This window comes from Echiichthys vipera (assembly GCF_963691815.1).
Source record: "Echiichthys vipera genome assembly, chromosome: 9".
Lineage (NCBI taxonomy): Eukaryota > Metazoa > Chordata > Actinopteri > Perciformes > Trachinidae > Echiichthys > Echiichthys vipera.
Genome location: NC_139834.1, coordinates 12333661 through 12352584, shown reverse-complemented (window position 1 = coordinate 12352584; position 18924 = coordinate 12333661). Strand labels below are relative to the sequence as shown.

The 18924-nt window shown below is 42.4% G+C and overlaps 2 protein-coding genes across 6 annotated transcripts in view; both read left to right on the top strand.

Moving 5' to 3' along the window:
- iqsec1a (IQ motif and Sec7 domain ArfGEF 1a) overlaps positions 1-16446 on the top strand; it is a gene marked incomplete at its 5' end in the record, with an annotated part of 93008 nt that extends 76562 nt beyond the window's left edge. For 3 of the 5 annotated variants that reach the window (XM_083920058.1, XM_083920060.1, XM_083920059.1), the window contains 13 exons: positions 1967-2246; positions 2537-3813; positions 4204-4365; positions 4784-4906; positions 5369-5535; positions 5784-5923; positions 7052-7081; positions 8145-8270; positions 8356-8455; positions 8690-8851; positions 9209-9385; positions 11353-11402; positions 12692-16446. In XM_083920058.1, the coding sequence (XP_083776184.1) occupies positions 1967-2246; positions 2537-3813; positions 4204-4365; positions 4784-4906; positions 5369-5535; positions 5784-5923; positions 7052-7081; positions 8145-8270; positions 8356-8455; positions 8690-8851; positions 9209-9385; positions 11353-11402; positions 12692-13324 (3427 nt within the window). In that variant the 3' untranslated portion in view covers positions 13325-16446. Of the gene's footprint in view, positions 1-1390; positions 1492-1966; positions 2247-2536; positions 3814-4203; positions 4366-4783; positions 4907-5368; positions 5536-5783; positions 5924-7051; positions 7082-8144; positions 8271-8355; positions 8456-8689; positions 8852-9208; positions 9386-11352; positions 11403-12691 lie in introns of those variants that run through there. The other 2 variants (XM_083920062.1, XM_083920061.1) reach the window with 2 other exon arrangements.
- Positions 16447-17638: 1192 nt separating this feature from the next.
- On the top strand, positions 17639-18752 carry gp9 (glycoprotein IX platelet; the record flags this gene model as incomplete). Its single annotated transcript, XM_083920681.1, has 2 exons — positions 17639-17706; positions 18011-18752. Exon 2 carries the CDS (start codon positions 18012-18014, stop codon positions 18750-18752), a length of 741 nt encoding a protein of 246 aa, XP_083776807.1. The 5' UTR covers positions 17639-17706; position 18011.
- Between the last annotated feature and the right edge of the window lie 172 nt (positions 18753-18924).

The following is an 18924-nucleotide window of genomic DNA, read 5'->3' as shown; positions in this document are numbered from 1 at the left end:
CTGTGACAGCCCACAAGGTGTGACTTTTAACTCAAGGGATGGCGCCGTCACAGTTTGCCTCGACAGATGGTTGGGGAGATTCGTCCCAACAGCGCATATGCAGCGAAAGATTTTCTCTGCGCTGTGGGAGGTTTTATGTTGGTCCAGCAGTGTGGAAGCGTTTCTCCGTTGGCCCTGTAGCTGTGTGCTGGCCCACACTTCAACATTATGCGTACCTCTTGCCCCCAGGGAGTCAGTTAGCATTTCCTTACCATTAAGTTCTCCTGTGTCACGGTAGCCTTGGCTGACCCTGAATGGGTCAGAAAGAAAGGAGGCCATTTAATCTGATGCACAAGAATTCAATCTGTTGCAGCATTTAGTTAGTGGTGGTGAATACCTGCTACTTAACAAAGTTATATTTCGACATCGGATTCTGCCTAACAAAGAATTGGTGGTAGTTTGGCAGCCAAATCAGCACAATATGTTTCAATATGTCATACTCATATGTGTGTTTGAAAAGCAGAAATGTCTTTTCTGGAAAAGAGGTTCTTCTCAAGAGAATTTCTACTGCTCTAGAGAATTGACGTGTTTGAAGGCCTTACATGCAAAATGGCTCACTTGCATGAGTTGTAAGCAGTTACAATTTACATTTAAATTTTGTTGTATTTCGCTTTCTGTGTTAGAAAGTAACAAGTTGTAGCTTCTGAATTAACTTCAAATGTTCAAATTAACAAGTATGCATTGTAGCAGACTGAGGCAGGCAACATGACCAAGACTGACATTTCCACTAGGTTTTAAGTACTCATAGGCTAGTAAACCATGAATGACCATCTTATGCAAACATTTTGTTGGTGTGCTGTGCTGAGTGCGGTTGCAAATCAGTAAATCTGTCTTCAATTTAGAGTAAAACTTTACTAATGTAGGCACAAAACCTGTTTACAAATACATCTGCTGCCTGAACTTTTTACCATATTCAGTTCCCCATTTTCAAGCAGCACTGGTTGCTGTATGCTGGCAGGCTGCTGTTGCTGAATGTTGATTTCAGGCTGTCTAATGAAGGAAGTGGATTGTGTACACTGTATGGGTGTGTCGAGTCACAGTTCAAACACATTAGGCTGCCAGTGAACTGCGAACGCCCTGTACCATGGAGGAGAAGAATGTTAGTTAGTGTAATATTAGTTATAGAGCAGGTGGGCACCATATACACCCACTTTTTCTAAGGGACCGTTAAATTTGTATTTGCTCTGTCATTCTACTCTAAACTGGACTTTGTAGCGTATATTGGAACAGTGTGTCGTCGCTCCGGCAAACATGATGTAACTCCTGTCGGTCACTGATTGGCCCTTAAGGTGACATAAACTTTAGTTTCCTGGAGGAGCCTGTGTACTCTGGACTTCACTTGACTGAAAGAATGGTGGACAAAATATGGAGAAAGAGTTGGCAATTTATAGAAAATAGACGGTCTTTCCGCAATAAGCAGTCCTCTTGTAACGCGGCAGAATGTAAGAGTGAGTGAGTAACCTTGTGTTTTTTTCAAATTATTTGTGTAAGACGTAATCCCTCAAGGACAACCGATGACTGGATGTGTTAAACATTTGAAGACTGTTTACGTGGCATTTGCTTTTTTCAAATGTAGCACAGCAAATTGTATGGCAGACTTATATTTTCAACAGTAATTATTACACAGGCAGCTTTGGCAGCTGAATGAAATGTGAGTTTTACTGTATGTCATAAAGTTGTAGAATCAGCAGGTTCCAGAAATGTACACATACTGTGCAGTTCACTTCTGTAATGTCATACTTGTTTTTATATTCGATAATAGAGACTACTCATTTTTATTAAAGCTTATGCCATAAATCCCTGAGGTTAAGCTACTTTTTACTCTGACATTTCATAAGAGGGATCAGGAAGACAGTTGTGATTAACCTGATAGCACTTCTATTTTTATTGTCTAATCTCTAACGATCCCTTTGCTCTCTTATTGCAGTGTGGAAGGGGATGGACGGCCCAGTGAGAGTGGCCCTTCCCTGGATGGTGGAGCCAGCTATGGCCAGGGCCCGGTGACTCACGGATCAGCCCTCAGCCCTGACCGATTTGACAGCCCGCTTTACAGCCACGGGGTCCAGCCTGGACCTCAGAGACCCCGTCGACCCAAGCTCCAGCACTCACAGTCCATCCTCCGTAAACAGGCTGAGGAGGAGGCCATTAAGCGGTCCCGCTCGCTCTCTGAGAGCTATGAGCTCTCTGCCGACCTCCAGGACAAACAGGTATTCCAAAGTAGCCTGGCTGAATAGTTTGCTTTGGAGTTAAGCTTCCATTCTTGTACGACAAGAGAGAAAGTGTATGCAGCACAATATGAATTGTGTGTGAAACCAAGCTATTTGAGATTATTCTCTGTACAATTAAAGCAGGAAAAGCTGTTGTAAGATTGTCACAGAGCCACTCACACTGATTGTGACGTCCAGGAGGATGACTTTACAAACCATCTACAGCTAAAGAAAAAATAAATATTTGAAGGGTAGCACAGTTTCACTGTTAACTTACTCTCTTTCTCTAGGTGGAGATGCTGGAGCGTAAATATGGTGGACGATTCATAACTCGGCATGCGGCTCGCACCATCCAGACAGCCTTCCGCCAGTATCAGATGAACAAGAACTTTGAACGTCTCAGAAGCTCTATGTCTGAGAACCGCATGTCCAGACGCATTGTTCTCTCCAACATGAGGATGCAGCTCTCATTTGAGGGCCCTGAGAAAGTGCACAGCTCCTACTTCGAAGGGAGGCAAGTGTCCATGACAGAGGATGGCACCCCACTGTCAATGGTGCAGTCCGAATGTGGAGATATAGAGGTCCACCAACAGGCCAACATGGCATCTCACCCAACCCCACAGGGCGACCTGACAGATGCCATCACGGAGCTGGAGGACGCCTTCTCCAGGCAGGTCAAATCTCTCGCTGAGTCGATAGATGATGCACTGAACTGTCGCAGCCTTCAGGGAGATGAGGGTCCTGACCCAGAGGCCATGGGCTGCTCTAAGGTTGAGAGGGAAGGGCCCTATCAGGTGAAGTCTCACCGCAGGGCGAATGCACGAATGCATGATGAAACGTTGGCGTCCTATAGTGATGTTACCCTTTTCATCGATGAGGAGGACATTTCCCCCTCTATTGCTATGTCTAGATCAGGGGACCAGCCCTCCAGCACAGAATCAGACTTGCGGTTACGGTCAGTCAACTCTCAGGATTACTGGCCTATTGACCCCAAAGATGAGGGTCGTGACACAGACACAAGCTGCCGCAGCACTCCTTCTCTAGAGTGCCAAGAGCAGCGTCTTAGAATGGACCATCTTCCTTTATTGACCATAGAACCTCCTAGTGACAGCTCTGCAGAGCTCAGTGACCGCTCTGACCGTGGCTCTGTCAAACGGCCGCCTGTGTACGAGCCGCACGGCCACATCGTAACATCATCCCAGGCAAGCCCTAAACACATTTCCCATGGACCCCCACCACGAGCTTCCTCGCGGGACGATGATGCACCTTTGCGCCACCGTCACCGCCAGCTGGAAAGCCACTTAGCCATAAACGGCTCAGCCAACAGACAGAGTAAGTCCGAATCCGACTTCTCTGACGGGGACAACGACAGCATCAATAGCACATCTAACTCGAACGACACCATCAACTGTAGCTCCGAGTCGTCGTCGAGAGACAGCATACGAGAGCAGACGCTAAGCAAGCAGACTTACCACAAAGAGACTCGCAACAGCTGGGACTCGCCCATCTTCAGTAATGATGTTATTCGCAAGAGACACTACCGCATCGGCCTGAATCTCTTCAACAAGTAGGTACTCAGGAGGCGCTTGACCAGTGTTTGCAGTGATTAAGGGCCTAACAAATGGAGGTGATGTTAGAGAGGCCTCTTGGAAAACCATCCACTCACTGTGTGTTGTACTATAAACTGTATTCAGCTCTATTAAAATCTAATACAGGGGCGGCCGGTGGCACAGTGGTTAGAGCAGTCGCATGTCTCTCTCTCTCTCTCTCTCTCTCTCTCTCTCTCTCTCTCTCACCCCATTTCCTGTCCGTCCTATCTAATAAAAAGGCTTGAAAACTGCCAAAAAAAATAAATATCTCCTCCTATATGTAGTATTTTCTCATTCAAGATTAAACAGTAGCAGATCATTCTCTCCTTAGTTTATATTTACCTGCATCTAAATGTTGGATTTATCAGGAAACCAGAAAAGGGCATCCAGTACCTGACTGAGAGGGGTTTCATCCCTGACACACCGGTTGGTGTGGCTCACTTCCTGCTGCAGAGAAAGGGGCTGAGCAGGCAGATGATTGGAGAATGTCTTGGCAATCGACAGAAACAGTTCAACAGAGATGTCTTGGAGTAAGTACAACTTTTTTTTCTCTCTCTCATCCCCATCTTCCCTAAACCGTAGTATAACTGTATGGGTGTATCTTCCCCGTTGTCATAATGTTAACAAAAGGGAAATTTTATTTGTGTATTGGTGCCAAAGTTTAATGGGCTCTTTCTTGGTCCATGCTACATCCTTCCATAAAGTGTAATAATGCTGCTGAAAAACAGACAAACAAACTGAACCGAAAACATAAGCTTGGCAGAAGTATTTGGATAAAGTGAGCGAAAGACAGATCAAAATGTGTTGAATGAATATTTAACAAACTATAACTATACTAAAGTCCAGGATCCTTCTGCATGTTCACCGAATGATAAAATAATTTGTGATCTGAAAGCTTGTATGCCATGTTTATGTTCAATTGTCTCCATCTGTCTCCTTATCTACCAGCTGTGTGGTAGATGAAATGGACTTTCAGAGCATGGAGCTGGACGAGGCGCTCAGGAAGTTTCAGAACCACATCCGTGTTCAGGGTGAAGCCCAGAAAGTGGAGCGGCTCATCGAAGCCTTTAGGTTAGATCACACACTGACACATTTAGGTCACACTGACACAGAGCATTTAAACATAGTGAAGACAGACCAATCGAGACAGCAAAAGCTGGAGAAACAAGAAGTCCTGAGCCCCAAATTTTCACAATGTGTTTTAGAAAGGACAGGAGAGAAGACACTGATACACAACTATAAAAGACAATATGCCACAAAAACAAAAACACACATAGTACCAGAAGCATTTATGTAAGACCTTCTATTGATCTTTGAAAAGTCATTGGTGCTCGGTTTCCTCACAGCTGTGTTGTCAAGATAATTATTTGTACATAAAGAGAACCAGCGTTAGCACTACTTCTGTTTTCTTCTTGCAATGTTGAAAATATTTCCTCACTATGAACAAATCTCGTTTGTGTGCGTTTTGTAATCTGAGTTTGGCTGTAAATTGAGATGGGTGACAAATATTGCTCTCCTGTCTCATGTCTATAGCCAGCGCTACTGCATCTGTAACCCCACAGTGGTGCGGCAGTTCAGGAATCCTGACACCATCTTCATCCTGGCCTTCGCCATCATCCTCCTCAACACTGACATGTACAGCCCCAATGTCAAGCCTGAGAGGAAGATGAAGCTGGAAGACTTTATCAAAAATTTAAGAGGTAACACAAACAATGACTGATTAGATTATTCAAGCATACACTATTTGTGAACAAAGTATATTTACTGGTACTGACACTGATATGCCAGAGGGCATACAGTAGTTTACAGTATACGGTATATCATGATTTTGTAATGCAATGCCTCACTTCTCCCCTCTCTCGCCTCGTCTGAATTAACACCCATCCCATATTCTGGTGTTCTGACCCTGTGCATTTTAATATAAATGCCCTGTGACTTTGTGTGCCAGGGGTAGATGATGGGGAGGATATCCCTAGGGAGACGCTGGTCGGCATCTATGAGAGAATCCGTAAACGTGAGCTCAAGACCAACGAAGACCACGTCTCGCAGGTGCAGAAGGTCGAGAAGCTCATTGTAGGAAAGAAGCCAGTGAGTACTGTTTATCATCTACTCAAAGTTCAATATTATATGTAATCTTCAAGGCATGACCTCAATCTCTGAGGCATCTTTGGCCTATAAGATGTAGACAGTGTTCATAATTTAATCACAGAGACATATGTGCCTGGAGTTACTTTTCCCTTTTAAATAAAAATGACACTTTTCCCCTGATTTGCTGTTTCCAAAATCTACAGAGTTTAGGTCATAGAAGGAACAGAGAGATTTGTTGTGTGAAAGGGTATACATGCCTGCGCTTAGACCTTCACGCTTTTGATTTTAACACACCAGAAGCCCTTGAGAGATGTCAACCAGTGCTGCAGTCTGATGAAAAATGGACACCTTCTGCCATCGTAGCACATTATATGTGTTGTTCTTACCTTGTAGTGGAGGGAGAAGTGTTTTAAACCAGCCGTTAATTTGGTGTCATAAGTAACAATAGTCTGTTGATTCTCTGATCATTAGTCAGTTTATTTTTTGTGTATGAATACTGAGATCAGATCTGTTATCAAATTTAGTTCTGACTGTGCTGCAGCCTCTCTGGAGCAGAGTTTTTTCTGCATTATTCTGCAGGCAATGATGTCTCTTTCATGTGTGAAGGTTAAAAGTGTGATTAACCTATGCGGCCTCGGGGAGAGCCTTGTATTGCATGGAGGACTTTGTTTCAGTGGGTTTCCAGTGAGATGTAATCTCTTCTTTTCTGCCAGTAATAATTGCAAGTATTGAAAAATTATCCCTCGTCACCATTTAGCTGCAGAATTAAAAACTCAGGAGGATACTGTGAAACACGTTAACATAATAAAACACATTAGAATTCCTCTCCATAATAATCAGGCTCGCTAGTGCTGCTCAGAGTGGGATCTTTTTTCATTTCAAAATCATTACAGGCTCCCTCGAGTTCGGCACCAGAGAAAGTCACCCTGTAAACAGAAGCCAAGAGGTGCATGCAGCTTCATAGCCACTTTAATAAGCTAGGGGTGCACATTCTGCAAGGGCAAATCCTTATATGGGCTCATTAATGAGCAGGAGAGATACCATTTTCATGTTATCAGATGCAATAGTGTTAATAATCCTAACAACATAACAGCTGCATACAACATCTTCTTTGTACTGTCTCTTTAGATTGGGTCACTCCACCACGGCCTGGGATGTGTAAGTATACTAAATATCCATAAAGCATGCTATATTTGATCGTTTTTAACTGTATGTGCACAGCTTCCTGTCCCTGTCTCTGTCCCTGGACATTGCAGTGAATGCAAATCAAAGACGTAGTCTTAGAGTCAGATTACTTAAAGAGGCATAACGTTCGCCCCATGAAGCACGTCATCTATCATTGCTGCCCCCTAGAGACAGAATAGACAGACATAAATTCTTGGGTGGCATTGAGCTGCAGTGTTTACATATTCTGTGCTTGGCAGAGTGTACATCACTGCTGGGTGCAAGACACCCACAGAATTTATTGTAGATCTTCCATTTGTATGGAGATTATTAGTTCTTCTTTATGGTTGATTCTAAATATAAATCTCAGGATTCTGGTGTTGTTGTTATGATCAGTGTAAAAAATGGATCAAAGTTTTAAAGGATCAGGTAAGCGCTACCATGAAACTACCAAAAGGCCTTCTCTGCTCTATAAAAGCCCATTCATTTCCAATATGGACATAAATATTTGAAAACGGCCCACAAATAAATACTTTCATATTAAAAGAAAACTGAATAATTTCTTAAAACAACTGGGCACTGTATAAGTCAAGAAATTGTGTATTTGTTTGGGACTATTTTCAACTGCAGACTTTAAGTATTTACAGAAGCATGATGGTGTATTTTGGATGGAAGTAAACTACAGTGCCCATAATTCATAGCGTTTGTCTTTTTCATACTTGACAATACATATGTAAATGTGGGTATTGAGTACTGTATTCTAATTGTTAAAGTATATATTTTATTCTGACATTTTATAAACCAAAAAATTAATTGATTAAATAATGAGCAGATTAACAGATGATGAAAATAATCAGACCTATCTCCCCATATATCACTGTGATGCTGTGAAGAATGCATAACACGTAGGAGGGCTAAATCAGTCATCCTTTGGCTACACCATCTTTAACTTCTACTTGGAGGAAGAGATGACTTCTGTTCCTAGTTATGTTTTGGATTGAGGTCAAAACGACCTCTAAAGCGTTGCTATCTGTGCTCTTTTTTTTCTGCCTTATAGGTACTGTCGCTGCCCCATCGCCGGCTGGTGTGTTACTGCCGTCTGTTTGAAGTGCCAGATCCTAACAAGCTCCAGAAGCTAGGCCTGCATCAGCGGGAGATCTTCCTGTTCAATGATCTCTTAGTGGTAAAGGCCCTCTCCTGTCATCTGCTTTCTTCTCATCTTCACTCTTTAGAGCAGCCCTTAAAATATTCTCTTTGCACGCTTTTAGGTGACCAAGATTTTCCAGAAGAAGAAGAACTCTGTGACATACAGCTTCAGACAGTCCTTCTCTCTGTATGGGATGCAAGTCATGCTGTTTGAAAATCAGTGTAAGTGGCATTTCCTTTTTATTTTGTCTATCATTGCAGTGTGTTAGCTGACAGTGTTTACATCACAGGGTTGGATTTATCGCAGTAACACATCCAGCAGAAATGGGAGGTCAAACCCATGGGCTGTGACGTTGTTTATACTCTCCAAAACTTCATACGCTCAATGTGTTTTAACTTGGTTTTGATCAATGGCCCTTGTGTAAATGTCTCTCCCTCTCTTTGCCGTTGCCCCAGATTATCCAAATGGAATCAGACTCACATCAGCGATACCAGGTGCAGACATCAAAGTCCTCATCAACTTTAACGCACCCAACCCCCAGGACCGCAAGAAGTTCACAGACGACCTACGAGAGTCAATTGCAGAGGTCCAGGAAATGGAGAAATACAGAATAGAGTGTGAGTTGCCCTTTTTTTTAATCCCCCTTCCCCCCTCTTACTCAGACTGTGTAAAGTAGAAACAGGGCATGGTCCTCATTACTCAACTGTGGCACTTTACGAGGGAGAATGTTTACAGAGTTCACAGGATGGCTAACAGAAGGGAGAACAGTTTTTACAGTACATTGGATAAGAAATTCTGTCATGACAATCAAGAACGGGGTGTTGCAAATGATGTAGATCAATAGTGGACATTCATGAGTTTCAGAGAGCGAACGAAAGGTCGTTGAATACATTTCAGAGAAGTTATAAAGACATTCCCTGGCCAGAGTGGTAACTGCCCGCTTACCTCAGTCTTTCCTTGGCTCCTTTCCACAGCTGAGCTGGAGAAGCAGAAGGGGGTGGTGAGGCCCAGCATGTCACAGAGCTCCGGTCTGAAGAAGGAAGCTGGCAACGGGAACATGAACCGTGCCAGTCTGGATGACACCTACGCCATGGGTGAGGGCCTGAAGAGGAGTGCCCTCAGCAGCTCCCTGCGAGACCTCTCCGAAGCAGGTACAGCCAAAACGTCTTTGTTTTTACCAGCCGGTTCTTTGATGGGAAAAGTACTCTCCTTCTTTCATCCACCTCTCTGTGATGATGTCAAAGGGATAAAAAAATAGCAAAATGTTGTTTCACGGCACCATCTATTGATTTTAAAGTTCTCCCCTTTTAAATTCACTATATAACTCACTCATGATTGGATAGTCTGGTCTGGACGCTGTGTCCCTCAGTGTTTAACTTCAGCATACTTTTGTTTTCGAGAAACGTAAGGTGTGCTCCACATTTTTACAATCCAAAGACTGAATACAGACCCTTGAGAAGAGGGTCATTGTTAAGAAATGCAGTTTTTCTCAGTGATGAATGAAATTGACGAGCAGTTCTTACCCCTGAGCATCTGGATACGTTTATTGTCATTCATATTTTTATCGTCAATTTATTTATTTTGAAACCTCGTACTTTCGCACTCCTAAGTTTGTTTTATTCAAAGACATTTCATGATAATCTTATGTTTTGATTCAAACATCATTTGCCATTTCCTCTCATGTATATTTGTGAAGCAAAGAAATCAGCGCTGATGTGAACCATTCTTAAGCAGCAACAAGATCGAGATTTAGCTTCTGTCTTGGCGTTAAATGTCATTTCACTTCCACTGAGTATCAGTGTCTAGCACAGCCGCTCTGTCTCTGAAGCAAGAATTTCATTACCTTCATTACAGATAACAGCTATGTGAAGTTATCGGGTGATTAACTTGATAACAAAATGAAATCCAGTCAGGGGTCTGCCTCACTGTTGGTAATACGATACGCTTTGTTCTAATGATCACTCCTCAATAGAAAATGATAGGTCAGTCAGTGAAGAAGTCTGTAGAAGTCCCTCCACCCTCCTGTCTCCTGTGTTTTTAATGCAGGATGTGGCATGTTAGTGGGGTCATTTTTGTTAAGTGTTTTCTTTTTCCTTTCCTGCCATACTTCCATTTCACGTGTATTTACTGTGTTATTTCCATACACATCAGGTATTTTCCTGTTTATGTGTGATTATTGGTCATGTATCATTGGCTGAGTGTGCCTAACAAATGGCAAAAGTGCTCTGTCCGCCCTCAGACTTGAATATGCCTGTACATCCCATGTGCAACAAACCACTGTATTGCTTTTGATGTGTCTCCTCCTTCGTGACTCTCACTGAGACTGGCTTTTCGCCAACCTTGACCCTTTTGAAACTCTATATTTTGTGACAACATTTACAAACGAGTTGTCATACTCTGGGAAAATTTGGTTTCGGCATCAAACCTGTTTATTATTTAGCCTGCAAACTTTTGGTTTAAATTCATTATGGACCTCTCCTTGGTCTATCAGACTTGATGCCCCTGGAGTCCCTATTTGTTGAGAAAGTGCCTTCAACATTTTAAGAAGTTCAAAGTGCGTTCCAAAACTTAAAGGGGACATATTATGAAAAACCTGCTTTTTCAGTGCTTTTGCACATACAATTTTGGATCTCGATCACCTACCAACCCTTAAACTGTTATATAATACAACACAGACAGTTTTTTTGTGGGCTTCCTTGATCAGAAACAACCACCCCGTCCAGGTGCTAACACTGAGGGTTTCAGTCAGAGGGTAAATTCAGATATATTCAGATGGGATGAGAGCAGAGCAGTATTTAAACACGTAGAAACCCAAAGTACAAGTCCAAACCTGAAATTAGCATTATATGTCCCCTTTAAATCCCTGAAATTCCAATGCAGCTTTAGTTTCCAGCCTGCGTGAAGATTCGACTTTACTATACTAGCCACAGTACCACCTGTCACCCACCACCCTCCAAGATCTGAACGCGCTCTCCACTTCCCGCCCATATTTGGACCTTACTCACAGTCACAATCCACTGCACTGCCCCCTTCGGGACTGGTGGGCGGCCTTAAACGTCTGTAGTCGATCCAGGAGTGCTGTCGATCTCTAATCTGTGGTATTGCATGTCTCGGGCAGGCAAGCGGGGGCGTCGCAGCAGTGCAGGATCACTAGACAGCAATATGGAAGTAAGTTGGAAGCAGCTGGTATCGAAGCTACTCTCTATGTGATGATGTGCACTGTGAAAACATACCATTTATTTTTGGTCTTTCACCTTCTTTGCTTCATAGAATCAGTCCATTTGTTTGGATCATTTATTTTTCTTCCTGGGATGCCTTATAACCTGCTTGCCTCAGTTAGTGTGCATGCATGGGTTGCCTGCCTCTGATCCTGCCCCTTATTTGGAAGCCAGAGATCTCCTGTTTTGGTCATGTTATATGACCAATATACACTATCTTCAAACAAGCATGACTCTACTAATCCCTCCTCTGATCCCTCCCCTTGTCGCCTGTCTCTGTCTTCCATTCAATCATATCAAGGCGGTATTCATTTGGTTCTTCTTCTCTGTCAGGGTGGTAGCTCTGTGAGACACTAGGGATCTGTACATGTCCCGTAGCCCCTCTCCAGGTCTTTCTTTTCCCCTTATCCACAACTTCTCTTTAATGCTGGAAGGTTCAGGGAGGAATGTAGTCTTCAGAGGTCTACTAATGGGCTTCACACAGATGTGGATTTCATTCATTCATCTTTCCCTCATTTCATCTGTCCATGAGTTCATGTGTTGGGTTGAAGTCTGGGAACCTGAAAATTTCATTCTGCTTTCAAAGACGTCACATGGTCTTTCTCCAGTCTTAGATAAAGCATGTGCCAAAGGAAAAGTTTTTTAAAGGAGAATTTATTCCTGGATAGTGAGCAGAGTTGGACCTAGAAAAGGGGAGGAAAGTGTCCAGGCCTGTTGTGGAGTCTGCAAATAAAAGCTTAGTTCCTCCTGCCTTCTGACTTCTAGTTGAATGCTAATGTGTGGATGCTGAGTTTGCCTGTCACATCCTCTGCATGTGGAAACTATTGTAACAAGTTGCATGTGGGACTCTTAGAGAGATTTGCACACTGACTGCAATGAAGATGAAATGTTGTCTTTTCTACCCCTGTTAAGTCATTATTTATGCTCCCTAAGGTATTTATGTAATTACTCTTGTTACAGATTTACTGTTTCAAGCTCCTTTACAGCAGAGCTCCTTTTTAAAATAGGCTCCCTTCATCTTGAGGCTGAAATATTCCTAGTGTTGCTGCTGCCTACCATGAAAACATTTTTAGTTTCTCATTTGCATGCCCTATAACATTTTGCTACTTGTTTATCTGAAATAAGAAAAGTGTGAATTCATCCTGCTGGTGCCTTGTAGCTGAAGTTCAGTAGCTGTTTTGCAGTAGCACTTGCACAGTATCTGACGGACATGCTGTCACCTTTTTTTCCTTCCTGCAGGGGTCCATCATTAGCAGTCCACACACACGCCGGAGAGCCACCACACCTCGCGAGGGTCCACCCCGCGAGGGCGCACCCCGCGAGGGCCCACCCCGCGAGGGCCCACCCCGCGAGGGTCCACCCCGCGAGGGTCCACCCCGCGAGGGCCCACCCCGCAGCCATCCCCCCGGCCACCCCCCCATCCCAAACTCAGCATCGACTTCCATCCTTGGGTCGCTCTTTGGCAGCAAGCGAGGCAAACCATCATCCCAGAGCCACTCCCCTTTCCCTCAGCCCGGTCAACCCACTCTCATATCCCACAAGCCCCACCCGACCAATCTGCACCACACAGCACAGGTAGCACATACAGTGCAGCTCCACGGCCACCATTCCCAGTACTGCCAAGTCCCACAAAACCCGCCGCCTTACCACCACCACCACCACTTCCACCCCCCTCCCCACACGCAGTACCACCAGCACCCGGGCTACAACTCACATGCGCACCAACATCCCCATTCACAGCACAGCCATTACAGCCAGCATTCCCATCACACCTCACACTCCCAGCATGCTCCTCACCACCACAGTCAGCAAGCAGGTTCGGCACCTGGCGGACCCAAACCTAAACACAGTGGCATCAGCACCGTAGTGTGATGCTCAGAAGGCAGAGAGGAGAAGTGAGAAGGAGACTTAATGAAGAAGGGACATTTGCTTACACCAAAGGAACTGACAGCATAACTCTATGGCCTGTCCACTGTGTTTTACTGCTGCTGTGATGGAAACCAATCACACGCAGCCACCTTTTTCACCTACAGGTCCAACTAATATGCAGGATGGAAATCGGACTCAAATCTTCCACCAGGGGCCTTTACTAGTTTGCCTGATCATGGGCCTGGCCCCATCAGGGTTTTTGTGTGGGGGGGTTCTGTATAGGAAGATGCTCTATGTTTTACACACACACACACACACACACACACACACACACACACACACACACACACACACACACACACATACAGCCCGGCCGTGACGGCTGCAGAGAAAATGTGTTCTCTCACCAAGCCGCTCCCCACTGCTTCATTCCTTCAATAACCTGTCTTACCTTCACATAATCAGGAGGAAAGACGACCCGAGACGAGAACACGGCTGACCGTCTTCTCCGTCACAGCGGCGGCATCATTTCTTGTGCACAGCCTTTCGGAAGTTCAACTCCTTGATTTGCAGATCCTTTCCATCATATGAATGCAATTTGTCGTTGCCTCCTGTAGAGCTCATATGTAGTGAAGAACCTAGATATAATCATCTTACACTAACTTAAATCAGACAGGTAAACAGCTGAGTCGACCGTCTCAGACATTGTAGTTCTAGTGCTGTATTTACTGTAGATGACAGCTATATGTGTTGTCTCCTAGCTCTCATAAATAAATGTGCCAATTATTAATGCATAATCTATTTAGTCAAGACTTCATGTACAGTATATTGTGCGTAAAGTAATTTGTAAGATTATACTTACAATTATTATTATCAGCAAAAATGAATTTTATCAGTATTATACTGACTGTGGTAACAGGATGTAGATCTGAAAGGAGTGAACTCCCATTCAGTCCGGCCTATAATCTATTCTGGAACTTTTTGCCTTTTCAAATGGAGTCCCTGGATGGCAGCTCTTGCATATGGGCTTCAAAACGCTGTGCTGTCACAGCTGAAGCCTCAAAGCAGACTTTCTGTCAACTGTCTAATGGTAAACTGGGCTGGTTGTTTTAATCTCAGTTTACAACTCATACTATGGCTGCTTAAACTGTAAAAAGTAATAAAGATTAAGAATGAAAAGAGATTTTAAAAACACTCAGTTGAAATGTTACAAATGGACGCACAGAACACGTTGAACATGTTAAGTCTGTTGCCTTTCAAATATGCGACAGCTGCACTCTTGACTCTTAAAATCAAAAACTACTTTTGAAATCTTCTTTTGCCTTGTTTTTTTATTCACCAACAAGGTGAATGAATCAGATCAGTTCTTACATAGTGAAGTATTTTTTTCATCTTTTTTTTCTATCATATGTGCAATATCTTTGTACTGATTTTGTACATTAACAACAAGCAAGGTTTCCCTCAAATTTGTGCGTTTTTTTTTTTCTTTTCTTCGTGTTGCGTCATTATTTATTTATTTTTTTGTTTTTGACCCCTGTCAGAGTCTTTCTCAGTAAATTAATGTGTGGCTGTCCTCGTGGTCTTATGAGAGGTACAGACTTGGAGTTCAGTGGAATGTCTAGTAAGTGATTTTTGCATGTAATGTTATTAATGTGAGGCTATCCTCTGCACATTGTATAACAAATCAGTGTTACCATAGCAAGTTTAAGTGCAATCATGTTCAGAAAATGCAGACTTGTACTGAGAGTGGAAGTCTGTTATCTTGTGTTCCAGGACAAGATTCAGGTGGAAAAAATATCTTTTTTCATTTAAGAATATATAAATACTTACTTACACAGTTCACAGTAGAAAGAGGAATGTGTAAATATATTTTAATAAAAGGAATATGATTCTCTTTGGGCTGAACAGAAATATTTTGCTGGATAAGCACACATGAAAGAACACTTTCATTTTTTCAGGAAATGCAGTTATAATAAACAAAATGCAAACTGAACAAAGGAACTGGGTATATGTAAAGAATAACTTTCTACATTCTACAAATAAAAGTCTATTCTAACGTGTAAATTAGTGACAGTAAACTCTTTGTCCCAATATTCAGGTTGTAAATGTATTTTAACATTCACAAAGAAAAGCATTGCCATAAGTCAGGCTTATTGTCACACATTTCTCCTCATGTAAAATAAAAAGGAACATTTAGATGACTGACATATCACATATGGGACTTTATTGATCAGCTGAATGTGTCGTTCCATTGATTTCATATTTTGTTTGCAATAATTCTGAAACCTTGGGATGATGTAAAAAAAAAAAAAGAAATTTATTTTGGCGTGTGTTGTCGTGCTTCAAATGTCATTCTTTGTGAGAAAGTACCCCAACAATGCACTGCATGGATCATCATGTGTCCTATTCACTGTGAGCTGATGGGGAGAGAAAAAGAATCAGCCTATACATTTTGACTTTTTGGTTTTGATGCATTTGAAATTTCCTGATGTTGACGTGTTACTGTTTCTCCATTTTAGGCTGGTAGTTATTGAAGCTCAGCATGTATCGCATCAACAAAGCCATTGTGTAAATTAGAAACATAAAGAACATTGCACTTCTGTCGCTGAGGGCTTTCATCGTGTAAATATGGGACTTTGGTGTGCAAACTGATGAACCGCTCGAAAGGAGGGTTTATCTTTATGAAGCTGCAAAGGGACCAAGTCGGGGTTGAAGCAGCTGTACATAATTTGTATATGATCAGTACTCTATTCTGATATCGGCAGTTAAGATCAGGATGTATATACGTCACCTCATAGATGGATTAGAGTGGTGACATATGAACATATCGATTGTCTCGGCCTCCGGCTGTCTTGAACTGACATTTGCTGTAGAAATAAAAAAAACAACAGACTGTTAGAAAGTTTGCTGCCATTCAATTCCAGCTCTCTTTTCATACATCCAACCCCGCACACACAGACATACACACACACATCCTGCTGCAAGCTGTTCAGTCTGGTGTGAGACACATTAAAAAAAGGCATCATTTATATGTGCATTCTGTTTGTACAGTGAGTAGTGAGTCAGTAAGACCCCAGTTATTGTAAAACTTCAACTGTGACAATGTTGAGAACGCAAAATAAACAAATATATGACTTATGGTACGCACGTGTTGTTTTTGCTCTCAAGCTTATATAGAGTACAAAATTCTTTATCGTCTCGAGGACTGAGTCAAATGTCAGTGTGAATCAAAGGAAAATGAAACTCTCTTTTTTTTTCTCCTTTTTGTATAATGCATTTCACATTAGTGCCTTATCTTTAGGCTCCAATATCTTCCACTTCCAGGCTCCAGCATTACTTCCCATTACTTAGTGTTGCACCATTTTCACTAGAGGGCATGTATTAAAGTGCTATAAAATGAAAAAAAAAAATTCTGTGCTATTACACCACCTATGGGTGCTACACAGTTTCTCATAGGACCAGCCAGAAAAAAAGGATTGTTCATATTTCCACCTTTTTCCAATTTTATTTTACATCTTTCCCCAAGTCAAATTAAAGCATGTTTCAAGCATTTCAATGTGCATTTTCAAGCTTTTCCAGCACCTTACAGCTGTGGTTATTTACATATTTATATACAGTACATACTGATAATTGCATTTCTTCATCGCATTGTAAAATGTGTGATGAAGTGAAATTTCATTTTTCAAAAAGTGTCACCTGTTTTTAAGTAGACTTTGCATCCAACATACATTTGAAGATGTTCAATGCACTTCATTCAAAATCCAAGCACTTTTCATACCTTGAAAACACAAAATTCTAGTATTTTCAAGGAATTCCAGCACCCACCCTGAAGAACCCTGATGCTCTTACCTCTCAGCTTTAAACCACTTCTCTGAAGCTGTGGGTGTGTGACGTTTTCTTGTATTGTAGATTTGCTTGAATATATGTCCGTTCTGTTTTGTTGCTCAAAATTTCCATTAAGAACATTTTCTTTGACCCCAAGCTCATTCACATGAAGCTGTACATGCTCTCAGCTGTATTTTGCAGTGATGTGGCCCCACGTGCTCTCAGCCCTGCAGTGGTAATAAACATTGTGTGCGAGAGCTTCAGCTAGCCCCAACACTGTTTAAATAGATAAACTCTTATCTCCTTTAAGCAGATGGATTTCCGTCATGTCAAATGCGCCATTACCATGCAGAGTTGTTGGTGCGTTACACACACTGACATCGCTCTGCATTGGGTGTGTGATTATTCTGTTTAATAACACCTTAGTTATTAAACGGGGATACATTGGGTTCAGGAGGACTTCAAATGCAACATCGGACTGGAACAGTGAACATATAATTTCATTTTAAGGATGACTGGCACCACAGGCGGTAACTTCCAAGCTGGTTTAACTTTAAAAGGTTTGTTATAATTTTTCTATTTAAAAAGATATTTACATTGTCTTTGTCATTTGGCTATATCTCTCTTACATCTTAAGGATACACAGGGATATTTGATACATTTCACCTCAGATGTTGGGCATAAACTATTTAAAATAAACTTTATGTGTCCCTTATAATGTTAATATTGTCTTATTAAACAGATTTATGGACATTTTATAGTCTGGTTTTAGAATTCTCTAATATAACAAATGCTGAGTGCTGCACTGTAAGCAAACTGCAAATAACAGTACAAACCAGGCTTAACCATTTCCTTATCCTGCAGGATGCTCTCCGATTTAAGCTTAGTTGTCTTCCTTGTCTGGGCCACATTTATCGCACACGTTGCTGGTCAACCATGCCTATGTTCAGCCCTCCTGCCTGCTGGTCTACAGGTCAACTGCAGCTCTTCAAACCTCATGGAGCTCCCTCATCTGCCCTTAGACACCACAGAGCTCCATGTGCAGGACAACCGGCTCACCTCAGTGTCTCCAGGCCTCTTTGACAGACTGGTTGGTCTGAAAAAGGTCTCACTATCTGGGAACCCCTTCCACTGTGACTGTAGGATCCAATATCTGAGGAACTGGTTGCTGAAGAACAGGGCTGTTGTCTCCAAGGAGCCCACTTGTGCCAGTCCGAGCTCTGTGGCTCAGAGAGCGATCATTGAACTCAGTGACGACTACTTTTCTTCCTGTGCCCTGGTAGACTGTGGTGGTGTAACTTATAACACTGTGATGGGAGTGATGCTATGCTGCCTCATTGTTCTGCTTCTTTGGAGCTTAAGACTAGCTAAAACATCCACCTTCACTCTGTACATATATGAGAGACATTCAGGACTGGAGGCCAGCTCTTTGCACTCACTGAAGCCTAAACACAGAAGGAGGCTGCTGACTGCACAGTCAAATGTCCGCACGGACTCTATCACCTGTACAGAGGATCTACAGAAGCCACATATCAACATGGAGTTACTGCCACAAGTACTGGATGTGTTGCACAAGAAGCACAATATAAAGATAAAGGCTACCTGAGGGACCTACTACAGCGAAATTACATAAACACTACAAGTTGCAAATAGTTGACGGCAGCACAATGGATTTCTTTGTTATTTGCAATAAAGTTGTTTTTAATGCTAAACTCCTGAGACTTTTCTGGTAACAGTTTTTTCTTACAATGCAACCCAATTTTATTTTGTGAATTTTT